Source organism: Heloderma suspectum, chromosome 2 (assembly GCF_057233095.1).
Source record: "Heloderma suspectum isolate Gila_16-S chromosome 2, 16-S_ref, whole genome shotgun sequence".
NCBI classification, from domain to species: Eukaryota; Metazoa; Chordata; class Lepidosauria; order Squamata; family Helodermatidae; genus Heloderma; species Heloderma suspectum.
In genome coordinates, this window is record NC_139459.1 from 289,654,214 (window position 1) to 289,674,315 (window position 20,102).

At 44.4% G+C, this 20,102-nt stretch overlaps 1 protein-coding gene across 2 annotated transcripts in view; it reads left to right on the plus strand.

Moving 5' to 3' along the window:
• The window catches only part of IARS1 (isoleucyl-tRNA synthetase 1), a 131,920-nt gene that overhangs the window by 106,738 nt on the left and 5,080 nt on the right, over positions 1-20,102 (plus strand). For both annotated transcript variants that reach the window (XM_084839856.1, XM_084839857.1), the window contains exons 33-34: positions 1,371-1,511; positions 2,400-2,552. In XM_084839856.1, the coding sequence (XP_084695982.1) occupies positions 1,371-1,511; positions 2,400-2,552 (294 nt within the window). The remainder of the gene's footprint in view (positions 1-1,370; positions 1,512-2,399; positions 2,553-20,102) is intronic.

The window sequence follows — 20,102 nt, forward strand, 5'->3', positions numbered from 1 at the left end:
ACACCTGGTATTCAGGCAGTGGTGGCAAATACACTTCATCGTGAGCCTCTTCAAACTCAACTGGCTGCAGCTATGGTACCATTTTCCCCCTTCAAATTGGCCTTCTTTCCAGGAACAATGACACTGGCTGCATGACGATCATATTAGTCTGTAATGACAGACAAAGCTAATGCAGAGTGAAAGCACTGCCTCGCTGTCTTTTGTTAACATATCAATGATCTGGTCTTGCAAGCATCTGTTGAATGTTTGGGATTAACTGACGTTAACATATAGAACTAAACTGTAGTTTGCACTGAATGCTGGCAGCCTTAGTTTAAGCCCTACATTTTGAATGTACATGCGTAGCAAACATGGCAGCTAATAGAATTATTTAACTTTTTTCTGCTTTAGGTTAGTATCCTAAGCTTGTAAGAGAAACCTCCCCCATTTCCTCTCTCTCTCTCTCTCCCCCCCCCCCCCCCGTGTGCGTGCGTGAGTGTCTAAAGTATTTTTTCTCTATGTTAAGGAATCCAGTTTCTGGTTTGCTTTGTCTTGAGCTGTTTGCTTTCTATAGTGTTAAAATACATAGTGCCATTATTGTTTGAGTAAGAAAATTGACTCACATGAGCCAATATGCTCATCAAGCTATATGAGCACAAAGCAATACAGCTGAATCTGCTGTATTATCTCTTAGTGATGAGGGTCAGTTGAAGGTTTATCTTCAGGCCACTCAGCACTTTGAGCTGAAAATTCAGCCGTATCACTTTACTGAATGGACTTTACTGGACTTACTGAAGTCCATTGAGTTAATGTTCTGAATTACTTATCTGCTTTATATGGTTTTGCTTGATTGCAACATAGACAGAATATTTGCATATTTTAAAATGTCTTAAAAATAAAATAAAAGCTTAACAGAAGAAACTAGATGCCTGTGGGAAGACCACAAGCAGGACATGAGGGCAATCACCTTCTCCTACTGTTCTTCCCCGCCAACTGGCATTCAAAGGCATGGTGTCTCTTTTCCTGGAGGCTGGCTGCATACAACCACCATGACTAGTAGCCATTGATAGCCTTATTTCCCAGGAATTTGTTGAACCCCTTTGACAGTCTAAAAGGACCAGAGCCAGGTGGCAATTAGAGTCAAGCAGGCCAATGGATGGTTTCTAATCTTACTCACCTTATACCATGTAAACTGAACAAGCAATTTTCACAGCAAATGAATATTGTGGGTTAAAAATCCTTACCACAAATGTTTCCATAAATGTTGAATATAAGAATCTGAGAACTGTATCCTAAAAAGGAAAGCATATTTCATGTAAGCAGCAGGTCAATATTGTTTGGCAACTGGGACAGTGTTGCATGATGGTTTGCCTGCTTTTTCTGCTTTTCAGAACTGAAAAACCAAACTGACTTGCTGAGTCTCAGTGGAAAGATGCTTCATGTAACTGCGGGGTCAGTGCCAGCCTTGAACAGCCTAGATGGCTTCTTTTGTCAGTATATCAATTTACAACTAGTGAATGCAAAACCACAAGGTACTTCCTGTAAGATGCTAATCATATGGCACTAGATCAAATTATTTATTGAAATAATAATTCATTATTATTCATGGACCTTGTCTGAAATGCTCAATGCACGTCTGTCCTGGGCATTGTTTCCTGGCTCCAGTTGCTGTGGTTACACATGATCCACCATCACATCACTAAGCAGGGGCAGGCATGCTCTTCCCCTCCCCTCCACCCACCCTTAACAGTGGTGTCATGAAGGGCTTAGCATGCAGCTCGTTTCCCTTGTGTGCGTCTTTCTTATGCAAGGAGGAGCTAAATGTCAGAGGGAAAGTAGAAAAGGGCTGAAGTGACATTGGGTGGGGCAGGGAGGAAAGACAAGTAAATAAGAGCATGAACAGAGAAGCAAAAAGTAGGTGTTACCTGAATTTGAGGACATGGTTGATGAGATCAGTAGCTGCTCACAAGCGTTCTGGGGTTTTCAGCAGCTGTGCATGCGATGACAATCTCATGGCATATGACCATAAACAACTCCTGTCAACCAGGTTTAGTTACAAATTAGAACTCATTTATTCAAATTCTGTAGGTGTTCTAAATTGTTCTATGTAAAGTTATCTGAATCTGATCATCAAATAGTTTTAATAGAAACCCGTCTGTATATTAGGCAGCCTCTGCCCAATAACCTCTGTTAGGTTGTGGAATAATGAATGGCAGTCCAATCCTATACATGTCTACTGAAAAGCAAGTCCTATTGAGTTCAGTGGGACTTACTTCCAAGTCAGTGGGAATAGAATTGTAGCCTGAGGCAGGCATGGCATTTTCAAGCGGGTGTAGAAGAAATCTATCCCTGTAGGATACAAGGTAAACACTGTTTTTTTCTTTTCTCTGCCAAGAATCATAACAACTTATTTTCTCCAGAGTGCTTGAATGGTGTGGTGGGAACTCTTCTAATGGAGAATCCAGTTGGTCAGAATGGACTAACATATCAAGGGCTCCTGCATGAAACAGGAAAAGTGTTTGGACTCAGAAGCAGGCGACTAAAATTGTTCCTGGATGAAGCATTAACAGAGGGTAAGCAATGGAGAGTTGTCCTCAGGCAAAGCAGGTTAACTGTATTTCATGTTGGGTTAAATCTTTTACTGTTCTAAGCTTCTCTTCAGTGTTTATTTTTAATCATTAGTTACTTTTGATAAACTTAGGACTATTGCTTAGGGTCAAACTACATCTTAACTGTAACACGTAGCATGCAACTACGTCAGCTCTTTTTACCTACTCAAAAGCAAGCCGAGGGGACCTGATATGGATCAAGACCTTGGCATGTGGGGCAAGGGAACTTTAACCCTTTGCCCCCTCCTATGGTCCCAATCCATATCACTCCCCCCTCCCCAACACACATACTTGCAGTTTGCATAAGAAAAAAGCCTCCATTTGTTAAGATTTTAACATGTATAGTACTTTAAGGGGGAGGGGAAAGGGCCCAAGGAATTATAAACCTAGGAAACTGGCACAGCAGGGTGAAGGCTGGGCTAGAACCCTGTCTTCTGACATAATAGCTTCCAGTGTGGGAGGAATTACTTTGTGTGGAGGAACATTCAGTCATTTGAGCCTGCAGTCTGAAGTGGTACAGATGGCACATTGGGTAGGATCCAGCGCTGCTCTTGCCTAGGCAGCCCTGGCATACCAGTGGTGGTGTGGAGGTGGGTGGCCCCTACTGTGGTGGCCACAAGTGCCAAAACAAGCAGAAATGCTCATTTCCAGAAGGGGCAGGTCATGCCCCTCCTGGAAACGAACATTTCATGTTGTGGAAGCACTACATCGCAGCCACAAGCGGTAGGGGCTGTGCTTGTGCTGTCACTGCTGGCAGCGACACGCTTGGGCTGCCCATGCAAGGGCAGCATTGAATTCTACCCATAGGTTTTACTAACATTTGCTTATTAACCCAGTGAGAACTAGGCTAATCTGTTAAAGGAAAATGCATTGTGCGGCACATCCACTCTCCCCAGTACTCTGATGCTTTTGGTAAACTACTTTTATCCCAGGATATTTTTGTTTGGGTATGTTGTAATTAATAGAAAGGCAAGAACTGAAAATGCAACAGGTATTGGGTCATGAAAGGGTTTTCTCCGTCTCCAGTGCTATCATGGAGTCACTTCTCAATTGGGTACTGTATGCTGGTATAGTTATACACATAACATGGTATAGGTATATACCATGTTATACACATACACATGGTATAGGTATACACATAAAACATTTGAAATTGAAGCATTTGCTGTCATTAAGCTTTTGAAATAGACATGAAGAACAAAGTACAACAACATGTGTAATTGGAAGATGAAGCAGTCCTTGAAATCTTGATGACGTGAGAAAATGTATTGCCTAGTAGGAGTTGAGTATTGCATTTTATTGTTAGGGTGAAGCTTATTTTCAGCTTCTGTCAAAGCTACAGGGCAAAAAAAAGTTATTACAGTAAGTGTTCCATCTAGATTGTCTGACAATTATCATAGTGAAATAACTGGCTTGGTAAAATAATTGGCAAAGAGTAAGATGTATAGTAATCGGATATTGGCTGCTTGAAATATATCTCATTTAAGAAAATATCTTCTCTTTTTGTCTTATATTACTTTAGTAAGTTAAGGCTAAACACATCACTTAGCTTAGGTTGATCGGTCATGAACGTTTTTTAAATGTGTGCTGCAGCTTCAGTAAGAAACTCTTAAAAAATTTTAAAAGCCTTATTTTGGTGTTGTCTTAATTGCCAGAACTCCAGGAGACACAGAACTATTGATTTAGCATACTGATGTGTATGATCTGGCTTAAGTTACGGATATTAAAATCTAGTGTTAAATTGGGTTATTTGAGAACACTGACAACGTTAAACTTAACTTGTGACTTATTTCACTTGAATCACTTATTTAAATAGTTTCATGAAATAACATTTTGTAGTAAGACATAGTGTACTCAGAAACTTACTGGTAAGTACTATTTAGGATTTTTTGTTTGTTTTCAAGTAGTAGTTATGGATAAAAGGGGATGGCAGAGCATTTTATCAGTGGTTCACACAGATGGTCACTAGTAGCAACCATAGGCTTGACTTTGGCAACTACTGCCTGCTGATCCCTTAGCTGTCAAGCACAAAGTGAGAGATGCCTTCCCCCCCTCCTCCTGAGTCTTCACAGAGAACTTGGAGGGGGAGCATCTCACTTTCTGCCAGACTTGAAAGATCATCTCAGACCTCCCCTGCGTCCTCTGGCATGCCCAGAGTGCGTAAGGTAGGGGTGAGCTGTGGTCTTTAGCTTCATGCTGAGCTCTACATAAAATCCAATGAAGCATGAATCTTGTAGCTTCTGACATACAGTGCTTGATGTGCAGAAAGAAAGGAGGACTCTTCACACAATAGGACATACACAGTGAATGTAAGTGATTGGGGAAGGATTGTACCTATTGATCCTGCCCCTGTCCTACATGCATTCAGATAGACCTTGTGAATAGACCATACATGTGTGATCTGGGATGGTACTTTTTGAACACGTCAGGGCTATTGTAGTGCATAGGTTAAGGGTGGGATAGCTAGTAGGTGCAATCCTGACCCACTTTATCATGCCTTCACTGTAGAAACCATGACTGTGAACAGAGCTTTTCATTTGCTCCAGGCATTGGGGAAGGTCACTTCAGCAACCACAATCCCTATTGCTTGTGTCTTTCTCCAAAGGCATTGTGAAGCGAGCCTGATCCTGTCCACACCTAGATTCTTTGCATATGCTAGAAATCTTGGGGCAGTTCAGTCTTAACTGTAGCTAGTCTTGCATCCATTTTGGTAACTTTTTCACGGCATCAGCATTTTTTAAAGAAGAGGTTGAGGTTTGACAGATCTACAATCGCAGTGTTATAGTTATTGAAAATGGCATATCCCCTGAAACAGGTCATATAGTGGGGGGAGGCAATGACCAGTGCATAGAATTCAGATTCTTATTACAATGACTTGGTTCCACAGATACTTCTCTTTTTTTTATAAAACCACTGATTTGTCATAAATTGTACAAAGCAGCTGAGATGCAATGATACCTTATCATTCTTGACATAAGATTGCTTGTGGATTGATAAACATCTGCATAGCAAACGTGTGGGAAAAGGGGGAGGACTATGGACTTATACAGATGTAGAGGAGGGTGTGGAATTGTGGGGGATTTTCTCTCCAGCACTGCTACCACCAAGGGGGAAACTGCTCCACTTAGGTGGTGGCACCTCTGGGGTTTCTTATTTTTAGCAAATGCTTATGTTTCAAAGCCTAAGGGACTCTCTGCCACTTCCCCACTGCCACCAATTCTCTTGCTGCCACTTCCCCACTGCCACCAATTCTCTTGCTGCCACTTCCCCACTGCCATCAATTCTCTTAGAATACTGTAAAACCTCCTAGTAGCTTGGTGTAAGAGGCTTAGGCATGAGATGGGCACCAACACTAGAGAAAAGATGAACTGTTAAACATTTTTTATTAAAGGGGTATTTTGTACTTAAGGGAATATTAATATTTAGTTTGGAGTTTTAAAAAGACTGTTTACTGACAATTCTTAAGGACTTAAGATACACTGTTGCTACAAGCCTCTTAATGACTTCTTTTAGCTAAGGCCAAACTCCCTAAACTTTCACCCCAGCTAAATACACTCACAACCAGGTCCACCTCTTGGGCACAGTCTTCCTCTGATTCCCAAAGCTTCTCCTGTTGTATTTCTGGCTGCTTGGACCATTTATCTGGGTTTTAATGCCTGCTTGTGTAATCTTCTGCTGGCAAGATCTTAGGGCAGCCTCCTGGCATGCTATAGCTGCTTGCTCCCTACACCTAATCTTCATCGGACACATTTGGTTATCCCACAGAGAAGGAATATTTTAATATTCAGGCCTTAGCTATTCCCTTTCTCTTTTCTTTCTCCTAGTCCTTCTGTTATACTATCCACCAACCAGTAAGACCTTCTCCCTTAATGATTACGAATAGGACTCCCTGAATCTTTAATTGTCAACTCTTTAATTGTCAACTGTCATTTCCCAGCTGTTCTTTTCCACCTAGATAGAGCCCCCAGCTAATCAGAATCAAATTTACCTGATCCAGACCCCTTCTATAAATATTCAAAGTGATCATCCATCCCTCTCTCTTCCTTCAGGACATCACCAGGCAGCTATTACTAAACAAGCTGTTAATACAACAACAACACTAGGCCTTAGGTCTACACAGATGCATTATAGCCTCTCAGAGGCCACACACAGTCTTTACAGAACCACAGCAGTTACATACATGGCATTTCTTCACAGCAATCTTAAAAATAAATCCACTTGATAGCTTAATTCTGATATTAATCGTGTGGTAGTCTAGTTGTGATACGTTCCATGGGGTTTTCTTGGCAAGAATACTCGAGTGGGTTGCCATTTCCTTCTCCAGTGGACCACATTTTGTCAGAACTCTCCACCATGACCTGTCCATCTTGGGTGGCCCTGCAAGGCATAGCTTATGGCTTCACTGAGTTACACAAGCCCCTTCGCCACAACAAGGCAGTGATCCATGAAGGGGAAAAGAAGAAAATCCGATGCTATAAAGAACAATATTGTTTAGGAACCTGGAATGTCAGATCAATGAATCAAGGTAAGCTGGAGGTGGTCAAACATGAGATGGCAAGATTGAACATCGACATCTTGGGAATCAGCGAACTCAAATGGACAAGCATGGGTGAATTTAATTCAGGTGATCATTATATCTACTACTGTGGGCAAGAATCCCTTAGAAGAAATGGAGTAGCACTCATAGTCAACAAAAGGGTGGGAAAAGCAGTACTGGGGTACAATCTTAAAAACGATAGAATGATCTCAGTACGAATCCAAGGCAAACCATTCAACATCACAGTAATTCAAGTCTATGCCCCAACCACTGAGGCCAAAGAAGCTGAGGTTGATCGGTTCTGTGAAGACCTACAACACCTTCTAGAACTAACACCAAAAAAAAGATGTCCTTTTCATCATAGGGGATTGGAATGCTAAAGTAGGAAGTCAAGAAATCACCGGGATAACAGGCAAGCTTGGCCTTGGTGTACAAAATGAAGCAGGACAAAAGCTCATAGAGTTTTGTCAAGAGAACACGCTGATCATAGCAAACACTCTTTTCCAACAGCACAAGAGGCAACTCTACACATGGACATCACCAGATGGTCAATATCGAAATCAGATTGATTATGTCCTTTGCAGCCAAAGATGGAGAAGCTCTATACAGTCAGTAAAAACAAGACCTGGAGCTGACTGCAGCTCAGATCATGAGCTTCTTTTCGCAAAATTTCAGCTTAAATTGAAGAACATAGGGAAAACCACTAAACCATTCAGGTATGACCTAAATCTTATCCCTTATAAATATACAGTGGAGGTGCGGAATAGATTTACGGGATTAGACCTGATAGAGTGCCTGAGGAACTATGGACGGAGGTCCGAATTGTGGTGCTAGAGAAGACTCTTATGAGTCCCCTGGATTGCAAGGAGGTCAAATCAGTCAATCCTAAAGGAAATCAACCCTGACTGCTCATTGGAAGGACAGATACTGAAACTGAAGCTCAAATATTTTGGCCACCTAATGCGAAAACTTCCTGGAAAAGACCCTGATGCTGGGAAAGATGGAAGGCAAAAGGAGAAGGGGACGGCAGAGGATGAGATGGCTGGATAGCATCACTGATGCAATGAATATGAACTTGAGCACACTCCGGGAGAGATCGGAGGACAGGAAGGCTTGGCATGCTATGGTCCATGGGGTCACAAAGAGTTGGACATAATTTCAGTTCTTATCGACTGAACAACGACAGTCTAGTGTGAATCTCCTATTGCAGATTGAATCTTCTCATCCTCTGAATGTGACACATTAGAGGCAAACTTAACAGATGATAAAGTTAATGTAAGGCAAAACTGTGCTTGGTAGGACATAACTCACTCTCATCCTTGGCATGAAGCAACCAAATTAATGGAGAGAGGAGAGGGGTGTTTGCAAAAAGCAAAAAACAACCCTAACAACCCTGTGTACATGCAGAAATAAAAAAGGCAGTGACTTCACTGGGCTCCAGCACCTGAAAGAGGAGGAGAAAACCAAACCTATATACCAGCCCTTAGCAAAGACATGAGCAAAAATTGGAATGCGATGAGAAGCATGTTGTTGTTGACGTTAATATCCTGCCTTTTTCCCAATACTGGGGCTCAAGGCAGCTTTACAGCATTAAAACTTGTACAATTAAAACCTATAAATAGAAGTATAAATAGAAGTATACAAAAGTTAAAAAATATAATTAAATCATCAATAATATTAAAATTGTATAAAACATCAAAACGTTAAAAGACAACAAGAAATGAAGTATCCATCCATCATATTCTTACAGGTCCAGACTAATTATCCCCAAAGGCCTGCTGGAACAAAAAAGTTTTTACATGCCTTGAAAGCCTATCAAGGAGGGTGCCACTCTCGCCTCCTTGGGAAGGGCGTTCCAGAGCCTTGGGGCAGCCACCGAGAAGGCACTGTCCCGTTCCCACCAGGCGTGCCTGTGATGGTGGCGGGATGGCGAGAAGGGCCTCCCCTGAAGATCTCAGGGCATGAGTAGGCTCACAGGGGAGAATATGGTCTTTCAGATAACCTGGACCCAAGCCATATAGGGCTTTATAGGACATGACCAGCACTTTGAATTGTGCCCGGAAACAGACTGGGAGCCAGTGAAGCTGTTTCAGCTTTCACTGTGCAAATGCACTCCTGGCCACCGCTGAAACCTGTGCATCCAGGCTCAGAGCTGAATCCAGAATTACACCCAAGCTGCAAACCTGTGTCTTCAGGGGTGTGTAACCCCATCCAGCACAAGCTGAATCCCTATTCCCTGATCCACCTTTCAACTGACCAGGAGCACCTCTGTCTCGTTTGGATTATTTATTTATTTATTTCATTTCTATACCGCCCAATAGCTGAAGCTCTCTGGGCGGTTCACAAAAATTAAATCCAAGCAACACACAATAAAACAATTTAAAATATACAGAACATTAAAACCACAATATAACAATACAACCACAATAAAACCTACCAGCAGTGCAGGAGTTTAAAATACAGATTTAAAACAGCAAAGATAAAAATTTAGAAAGCTAAAATGCTAAAATGCCTGGGAAAATAAAAAGGTCTTCACCTGGTGCCGAAAGGAATACAATGTAGGCGCCAGGCGAACCTCACTAGGGAGCTCATTCCAGAGCCGGGGTGCCACAGCAGAAAAAGCCCTCCTCCTAGTAGCCACCCGCCTCACTTCCTTTGGCAGGGGCTCACGGAGAAGGGCCGCTGATGATGATCTTAAGGTCCGGGCAGGCACATATGGGAGGAGGCGATCCTTCAGGTAACCTGGCCCCAAGCCGTTAATGGCTTTGAATGTTAACACCAGCACTTTGAATCGGGCCCGGAAATGGACTGGCAGCCAGTGCAGCTGGAAAAGTACTGGCGTAATATGAGCTCGCAGGCCAGTCCCTGTTAACAATCTTGCTGCCCTATTTTGGACCAGCTGAAGTTTCCGGACCGTTTTCAAAGGCAGCCCCACGTATAACGCATTGCAGTAATCCAGACGAGAAGTTATCAGAGCATGGATAACTGTAGCAAGGCTATCTCTGTCCAGATAAGGGCGTAGTTGGTATACCAGCCTAAGCTGATAAAAAGTGCTCCGTGCCACTGAGTTCACCTGTGCCTCAAGTGACAGTTCTGGATCCAAGAGCACCCCCAAACTACGAACCTGATCCTTTAGGGGGAGTGCAACCCCCTCCAGAACAGGTTGAATATCACCTAGCCGGGCAGACGAACCACCCACTAACAGTACCTCCGTCTTGTCTGGATTGAGTTTCAGTTTATTAGCCCTCATCCAGTCCATTACCGTGCCCAGGCACTGATTCAGAACAGTCACTGCCTCACCTGGTTTTGATGTAAAAGAGAGGTAGAGCTGGGTGTCATCTGCATATTGATGGCACCTCAGCCCACACCTCCGAATAACCTCCCCCAGCGGTTTCATGTAGATGTTAAACAGCATGGGGGATAAAATAGAGCCCTGTGGAACCCCATGGCACAATTGCCATGGCACAGAGCAGTAATCCCCCAGCACCACCTTCTGGAATCGGCCATCCAAGTAGGAGCGGAACCACTGTAATGCAGTGCCTCCTACTCCCAACCCAGACAACCTATCCAGAAGGATACCATGGTCGATGGTATCGAAAGCCGCTGAGAGGTCCAGGAGAATCAACAGGGTCGTACTCCCCCTGTCCCTCCCCCGGCAGAGGTCATCCCACAGGGCGACCAAGGCAGTTTCCGTTCCAAAACCAGGCCTGAAGCCCGATTGAAATGGATCTAGATAATCTGTTTCATTCAAGAGTGCCTGGAGCTGTCCTACAACCACCCGCTCATGCACCTTGCCCAGGAAGGGGATGTTGGCCACTGGCCTATAATTGTTAACATCCTCTGGGTCCAGGTTAGGCTTTTTCAGGAGTAGTCTAATTACTGCCTCTTTTAAAGCAGCAGGCACCACTCCCTCTCTCAAGGAGGAATTTACAACCTACTGGACCCAGCCGGACAACCCCTCGTTTGATTTAATAAGCCATGAAGGGCAAGGGTCAAGCACACAAGTGGTCGATCGGACTTGGCCAAGCACCTTGTCCGCATCCTCAGGCCTCAGTAACTGAATCTCATCCAATAAAACTGGACCAGACGGTGCTCTGAATGCCTCTACCAGTGGAACTGCATTAATGGTGGTGTCCAATTCATGACGAATCTGAGCGACTTTATCCTCAAAGTGCCGTGCAAACTCGTCACAGCATGCTACCGAGGGTTCCACCGTCTCTCTCCCTGGCCCAGAATGTAACAGGCCGCGAACCACTTGGAAAAGCTCCGCTGGACGACACTGAGAAGATGCAATGCTGGTGGAAAAGAACTGTCTCTTTGCCACCCTCACTGCCACAGAGTAGGCTTGATAGTGGGCTCTTACCTGTGTTCGTTCAGACTCAGCACGAGTTTTCCTCCAGCTGCGTTCTAGCCGTCTCCCCTCTTGCTTCATTGCCCTCAGCTCAGGTGTATACCAAGGAGCTGGCCGGGCTCTGCTCAGAGGGAGAGGGCGCTTGGGTGCGATCATGTCAATCGCCCGAGTCATCTCTGCATTCCACAGAGCGACCTGGGCTTCGACAGGAGCACCAGCCATACCAGCAGGAAAATCCCCCAGAGCCCTCTGGAATCCATCGGAATCCATTAATCTCCGGGGGCGGACCATTTTAATAGGTCCCCCACCCTTGCGGAGGGGAAAGGCCGCCAGGAGTCTAAACCTCAGCAGGAAGTGATCTGACCATGACAAAGGGACAGATGTTAATTCCTCCACTTTCAGATCACCATCCTCCTGCCCAGTCGAGAAAACCAGATCAAGCGTGTGTCCTTTTGTATGCGTTGGGCCGATGACATGTTGGGACAGCCCCATGGTTGTCATGGCGGCCATGAAGTCCTGAGCCGCCCCGGATACAGCGGCCTCGGCATGGAAGTTGAGATCCCCCAGGACCATCATCCTAGGGGTCCTCAACACCAAGTCCGAGACCACCTCCGTCAGCTCAGGCAGGGAGTCTGATGGGCAGCGGGGTGGGCGGTACACCAACAGAATCCCCAATCTGTCCCGGGTACCCAACACAAGGTACAAACACTCAAGATCTGCGCTCGAATGAGCAGGAAGCCTGGAGAGGGAGATTGAATTCCTATAGACCACGGCAACCCCCCCTCCCCGACCCTCAAGTCGGTGTTGGTGCTGCACGAGTACCCAGGAGGGCACAGCTGGGAGAGAGTGACCCCTCCCAGTTCCCCCACCCAGGTCTCAGTAATACATGCCAGGTCAGCCCCCTTATCCACAATCAAATCATGGATGAGGGAGATTTTATTTTGGACCGACCTGGCATTCAGCAGCAGCACCACCAGACCCGAGGGCAGACTGGTAAGGCTGCCAGGAACCATCAGGTTAGGGGAAGAACCAGAAGAGGGGGCAGCTGTAAGGTGTCTAGCCCCTCTTCTCCTCAGCTGGCCTGTTAATCCCCCAGCACCATACCTCCCCCTGTCCGTGACCACAGTTATGGTGGCACCTCTCTGACTCCCTGAGTTGCCCAATAGTCCTCCCAGGCACATATTAAGATGTTAAGATATAAATAGCACAACAGTTTAAAAGAATATAAAAGATAAAAGAGAACAGCAGCTAAGAAGGAGCAGATAAAGTCCACGTTTGCCCCTTTCCCCTTGTCTTTAAAGCTGCTGCCCTCTGCTGCCGCTATTTGCTGCTGGTATTGTGGCTGCTGGTGTCCCTGGAGAAGCAGGTGGGTAGGTCTTCAGGTCCTACGCGACTCCAAATGTGACGCTAAGTGCACACTTAGCGTCGCACTTGGCGCGACGCCGAGGCGCTGCCTCTGGCAGCCCCGCCTTAAGTACCTGTGGGCGGGGGCAGAAGCAGGCTCAAGGATCACCCGGTGCAGCTGCTGGCTGGTCCTCCTTTCCCAGGCTCCTTCCCGAGCAGCCTCTGGCAGCCTAATCTACTAAAATCTACTAAATTGTAGATTTAGTATAGGGACTCTCATCTTTTTTAAGTGTAGGCAATTCCTGAGGGGTCTTCTTTCTAAATCTTGTTTTTTCAAGAACACCTGATGCACTTGCAGGAGCCCAGGACTCTTCTCCAGCCAGGAGTTCTTCCTGAATGCCTCTCTCCTGCTTGGCTTGCAGGCATACGGGGATGTTCTTCTTCCAGCCCGTCATGGCTCCTTCAGGGCTGCGGCGGCTGCGGCTGCAGCAGTAGTAACAGCAACGGGGCGCACATTGCAGTCCAAGGCAGCGGCACCTCCTATTCCCTCAGCTGCCCGCCTGGGGAAACGCGGTGGCGGCTCCTCAGGGCAGCCGCGGCTTGGCCGCACTCCAGGTCTCGTGTAAACACTAACGAGCCAAAGGAGTAGCGGGCGAGCTCTCAACTTCTTTCCACGGATTAAGCTTCAATTTGCCCTCATCCAGTCCATTACTGCCGACAGACACTGGTTCAGCACCCCAACAGCTTCCTTGGAATTAGATGGAAAGGAAAAGTAGAGTTGGGTGTCATCAGCATACTGGTGACACTGAACCCCAAAATTCCAGATAACCTCTCCCAATGGTTTCATGTAAATGTTAAATAGCATGGGGACAAAACAGTTGGATCTATATGTAGTTCCATGTGGAAACAAATGATACTGCCAAGAGGAGCTACAAAGAAATCACGTCAGACTTTGAAGGAAGGAAACTCAAGAATTTTGGGGCCCAGATAGTTTTCTCATCCATCCTTCCAGTAGTTAGAAGAGGGATAGAAAGGGAAAGAAAAATAGTCCGGATGAATGACTGGCTATGAAGATGGTACCAACAAGAGAGTTTTGGATTCTGGGACCACAGGCTATACTTCCTGGAAGATGGAGTGTTGGCAAGGGATGGGTTGCACCTCATAAAGGCTGGGAAGAATGTGTTTGGCCACAGCCTAAAGAACTTTATCAGGAGGGCTTTAAACTGAATCCTTTGGGGAAGGGAGATGTAAAGTTGGGGGTAACAATGGATGAAGGCTCATGCACTACGACAGAGAGAACAGCTCTAATAGCGCCCAATAATAGTCTTCAGAAACATGTAGGAAGAAAGCCAGACTATAAAGCACATGGCCTTCGATGTCTATACACTAATGCCCAGAGTATGGGAAACAAACAGAACGAACTTGAACTCTTAATACAGGAGGGAAATTATGACTTGATACGTGTAACTGAGACTTGGTGGGATGACTCCTGTGACTGGAATACAGCAATTGAAGGATATAACTTGTTCAAAAAGAAAAGGAGGAACAGAAAGGGAGGTGAAGTTGCACTATATGACAAAAATACCTATCTCTGCACAGAAATACAGGAGGCTGAGCTTGGTAGCCCCATCAAGAGCATCTGGGTTTAAATAAACGAAGTAAAGAATAAAAGGAATCTGGCGGTCGGAGTCTACTACCAGCCACCCAATCAAGGAGAAGACAAGGATGAAACTTTTGAAAAGCAAATTGCCAATGTTTGAAGGAAGCTAGTTATGGGGGACTTCAATTTCCCCGATATTTGTTGGGAGACTAATTCTGCAAAACATGGGTCCTCCCGGAAATTCCTGACTTGCAGGTAACTTCCTCCTACAGAATGTAGAGGAAGGAAGTAGAGGATCAGCTATCCTTGACTTGATCCTAACCAACAGAGATGACTTAGTGGATAAAATAGCAGTCACAGGAAGGCCGGGGGAAAGTGACCATGTTATACTTGAGCTCTTGGTTCTAAAGGAAGCAAAAGCCGAGTGTAGCCAAATGTGTACCCTGGATTTTAGGAAAGCCAAATGTAATAAACTCAGAACAATGATAAATAAGGTCCCATGGCAAGAGACTCTAATGAGAAAAGGAGTCCAAGATGGGTGGGAGCTTTTAAAAAAGGAAATTCTCAAGGCACAATTACAAACAATTCCATCAAGAAGAAAAGGTGGAAGATGACAGAAGAAGCCAATGTGGCTTCACAAAAAGCTTAGAGATGACCTGAAAACATAAAGGGACACATATAGGAAGTGGAAGGAAGGCCAAGCTACAAAGAAAGCGTACAGGCAGGGAGCACAGAATTTCAGGGATGGCGTCAGAAAGGCTAAAGCTGAGAATGAGCTGAGGTTAGCAAGGGATGCTAAAAGCAAAAAAAGGCTTTCTTCAGATACGTGCATAGTAAAAGACAGGGAAGAAATGGTGGTTCAACTATTAAATAAGGATGGCAAAATGATAACAGATGACAAAGGAAAGGCAGAAGTGCTCAATTCCTACTTTGGCTCAGTCTTCTCCCGAAACAGGGTCTATGACCCCCCTGGCAAAGGCGAAGTACAGGCTGAAGGGGCAGGATTGCAGCTTGAGATCGATATGCATATGGTCAAGGAACACCTAATTACTTTGAATGAGTTCATATCTCCAGGGCCAGATGGCCTGCATCGTAGAGTGATAAAGGAACTGGCAGAAGAACTCTCAGAACCACTGTCTATTCTCTTTGAGAAATCATGGAGGACGGGGGAAGTGCCAGATGACTGGAGGAGGGCTAATGTTGTCCCTATCTTCAAAAAGGGCAAACAGGAGGAACCTGGGAACTACAGACCAGTCAGTCTGACATCAATCTCTGGGAAAATTCTGGAGCAGATGATAAAGCAATCAGTCTGTAAGCACCTTGAAAACAATGCAGTGATTGCTCGAAGCCAACAGGGATTTGTCAAGAACAAATCCTGCCTTGATCAGGTAATCTCCCTTGTGGACTGTGGAATGCTGTGGACATAATATACCTCGACTTCAGCAAAGCTTTCGACAAAGTGACCCATGATACCCTGGTTAGCAAATTAGTTCAAAGTGGGCTAGATGAAACAACTATCAGGTGGATCCACAGTTGGCTACAGGATCGGACTCAAAGAGTGCTTATCAATGGAATCCTCTCAAACTGGGGAGAGGTAACGAGCGGGGTACTGCAGGGCTCAGTCCTGGGCCCAGTGCTCTTCAACATTTTTATTAAGGACTTGGAGGAGGAGGTATTTATTTATTTATTCATGTCAGAAGCATCACAATTGAAAAACATACTGTAACACATAACATTTAAAATATAAAATGTAGAAGTTAAAATATATAAAAATTAGACAAATATTGCCCAGAAAGTAGCAACATTAATTGCGTTCTGTTGCGCTGTCATAAGGTCCTCGTCTGTGCATTGGTCAGGGCACAAAGGGCAAGTATACATATGTGTTGTTGTCGGAAAGTCTCTGCAGTCGCATAGGGCAGAGATCACCGGATAACCACATTTATTCAAAGTGTCTCTAGATCTTGTTGTGCCCGTGCGCAGTCTAGTCAATGATTTCCAAACTTCCCAGCTTTCATCAGAACCGGGTGCCAGCTCCTCTGCTGGTTCCCTCCAGTGCTGATTCTTTGTAGCTTTCCATAAGTCCATTCTACTTTTGAATTCATCAAAGTTTTCCGTCGATCTGAGGAAGCTTTTCCTGGATTTTAATCTCTGAGGAGCTGGTTGTAGGCCGTAAAGAGGGTGTTGTTTGGATACTGAAGATTTAAGCCTCTCTTTGTATGCTGCTGCTTCTCTACGAACAGCAGGCGGGGCAATGCCAGCTATATGGTAGATCTTATCTAGAGAAGTAGGTTTTAGACATCTGGTAATGATTCTACTTGTCCCATTGAAAGCAACGTCAACTTGCCCAGCATGTGCTGATGTATACCAAACTGGGCAGGCATATTCGCCGGCCAAGTGGCAGAGGGCTGATGCTGTTGTCTTAAGAACCCTGGGTTTAGCACCCCAAGTAGTGCTCGTTAATTGCCTAATGATGTTATTTCTTCCGCTGACCTTCAGTTCAGTGTTGATGCAATGCTGTTTATATGTTAAGGCCCTATCCAAAGTAACCCCTACATATTTAGGGTTAGTGCAATGCTCCAATAACACTCCTTTCCATGTAATTTGCAGCTTCCTAGCAGCCTGCTTATTGCGTAGATGGAAGGCACATGCCTGAGTTTTTGCTGGATTTGGCCTTAGCTGGTTTTCGCAGTAATATCGATCCAGCTCTTCTAGAGCTTCGGTTAATCGTTGTTCTACCTCCTCAAATGTTTTTCCTTGTGTGGCCGTTGCCCGATCGTCAGCAAATATATAATTATTAGTGCCTGCAGGAAGCAGTTGATCATTAGTATAGATAATGAAGAGGGTTGGAGCTAATACACTTCCCTGTGGTAGACCATTCCTCTGATTCGTCCACCTACTTCGTCTTCCCTGGAATTCCACGAAAAACCTACGGTTCTGAAGCAGATTCCTAATAATGTTTGTAAGTTTAAAGTCTTTATCATATACTTTCTGTTTCAGTCTCCTAAGGTTGATGGTATCATATGCAGCCGTTAGATCTATAAATACAGTTCCTGTTATGCTACCCTTTTGGAATCCATCTTTGATGTGCGTTAGATTGAAGATTTGTGCGGTACAGCTTCTTTCGGTGCGAAATCCAGCCTGCTGCGGTATAAGCAGGGGTTCTACAGCTACAGTTAGGCGATTTGGTATCAGTCTTTCAAAAAATTTATAAGTATGGCACAAAAGGGAGATTGGCCAGTAGCTCTTAGGGTTATTAGCCTCTTTACCTGGTTTTAGAACTGCTATAACCTTAGCCTTTCGCCAAACACCAGGAATCTTGCATTGTTCCAAACAGGCATTAAACCTTTCTAATATCGGCTGCCTTGCTTTCGGCCCGAAATGTTTGGGTGGGATAGCTAATACCCTGGAAGACAGAAACAAAAAATAAAGTGATCTTGATAGGCTGGAACGCTGGGCAGAAAACAACAGAATGAAATTTAATAGGGATACATGCCAAGTTCTGCACCTAGGAAAAAGAAACCAAATGCACGGTTACAAGATGAGGGACACTTGGCTGAACAATACTACAAGCGAGAAGGATCTTGGAATTGTTGTCAATCACAAGCTGAAAATGAGCCAACAATGTGATGTGGCGGCAAAAAAGGCAAATACTCTTTTGGGCTGCATTAATAGAAGTATAACTTCCAAATCACGTGAAGTACTAGTTCCCCTCTACTCAGCACTGAATAGGTCTCATCTGGAGTATTGTGTCCAGTTCTGGGTGCCACAGTTTAAGAAGGATGCAGACTAACTGGAGAGGGTTCAGAGGAGAGCAACGAAAATGGTCAGGGGACTGGAAACAAAGCCCTATAAAGAGAGACTGAAAGAACTGGGCATGTTTAGCCCTGAGAAGAGAAGACTGAGGGGAGATTTGATAGCGCTGTTCAAGTCCTTGAAAGGTTGTCACAGAGAGGAAGGCCAGGATCGCTTCTCAGTCATCCCAAAGTGCGGGACACGGAATAATGGGCTCAAGTTACAGGAAGCCAGATTCCAGCTGAACATCAGGAAAAGCTTCCTGACTGTTAGAGCATACAACAGTGGTACCAATTACCTAGGGAGGTGGTGGGCTCTCCCACACTGGAGGCATTCAAGATGAAGCTGGAGAGCCACTTGTTAGGGATACTTTGACTTGGGTTCCTGCACTGAGCAGGGGTTTGGACTCGATGGACTTATAAGCCCCTTCCAACCCTACTATTCTATGATTCTAGTACATTGAATCTAAATGCTCTTCACAGCAGATATATTTTTGTGCTGCTATAATGATAACAGAGGAAACAGAATGATGTCATTTAGCTGTTACAGATGGTGTGTCTACCCAGGGTGACAGAACTCATTAAAGCACAGTGAAATAAATGTCAGGAGGTCCAGCTTTGCTTTATGAAGCAATTGCACATGTATTGCAATGCAATACCTGGCTATGATGTCTTTTCTATAGTTTTTGTTTCTGCAGGCTTATCTTACATACTGCCTTATTGCTAACCACAATCTTTGGGTTTACTCATTTAAAGACAGACTTCATATTTACCTGCAGTAGCTTTAAATGAAATCAGTGGCAGCTAGCCTCTTGTTTGAGTAAACATTTAAGTATCTGTATAACACAAACTATAAAAGATTAGAATGCCAAGTAAATTAGTTGGGAAAGAAATGGATACAACTGACATGGCATATTGTATAGCTTTTTAACATGACTTGTTTTGTGATTATTAGAATTCCTAGTCTGGACTGCAAGACTGAGCTGAACTTTAGTTATAAATCTGTGACCTAGCGCCTTTAGAAAAGGTTTAATTTTATCTGACACTTCTAACTTTTCAGGAAAGTTGGCAGCCCAGTGCAGAATTAAGGCTGCAATCCTAAACACACCTACCCAGTAGCGAAAATAATTGAACACAGTGGGGCTTCTGAATAAACATGCATAGGATTATTCTCCCCACACCCACCAGCTATTTTGATAGTGAGATCTGAATAGTGGACACTTGTGCCAGAGAAGAGTGTTGAGATTCCAGATAGCTTTCTGGAAATCACTTCTATCTGTGAGATAAAGTGGGTTATAAAAATACAGGTTATTGTCTTTGCACACTGCAGTGGCATTCTTGCACTTGGCTTTGTATCAGTAGCTCACATAGCATGACTAAATGTTAAGAGGGGCCTTTCACTTTTATTTCTCCCCCTTTGTGTTTATGTGTATAGATTAAGGAATGTTTTAACAGGGTCAGCTGCAAATTAGTGCAGGGGAGGTAAGACATTTGTATAAGCTCTTAAGAGCTGTCTATTGAAAACATCTCCCAATGGGTTTGACTGTTATTCAGTTCCCACAAGTGAGCATCTTGGAAAACTGCATATCTGAGTGTATGGATCTTTTTTTGTATGCTTCTTGGGATTGTGGTTGTTGACTAAAAGTTGTACTTAATCACCGCTTAGTTCAGTACACTTATGAATGTTTTGTAGAACAACTTCATAATTAACTTTTGTATTAAAGCCACTAAAGGAGCAATCCTATAACCCATAGACAGTGCCTGAGGGCCCATAGGATATTTTGGATTTCCCAGTACGATGCCAGAGACAGTGCTCCAACCTTGGAGGGGGGAATTGGAGCTCCTACCCCTCGCAGCCAGCACAGAAAGAACTGCGCCAACTGCTCTCTGA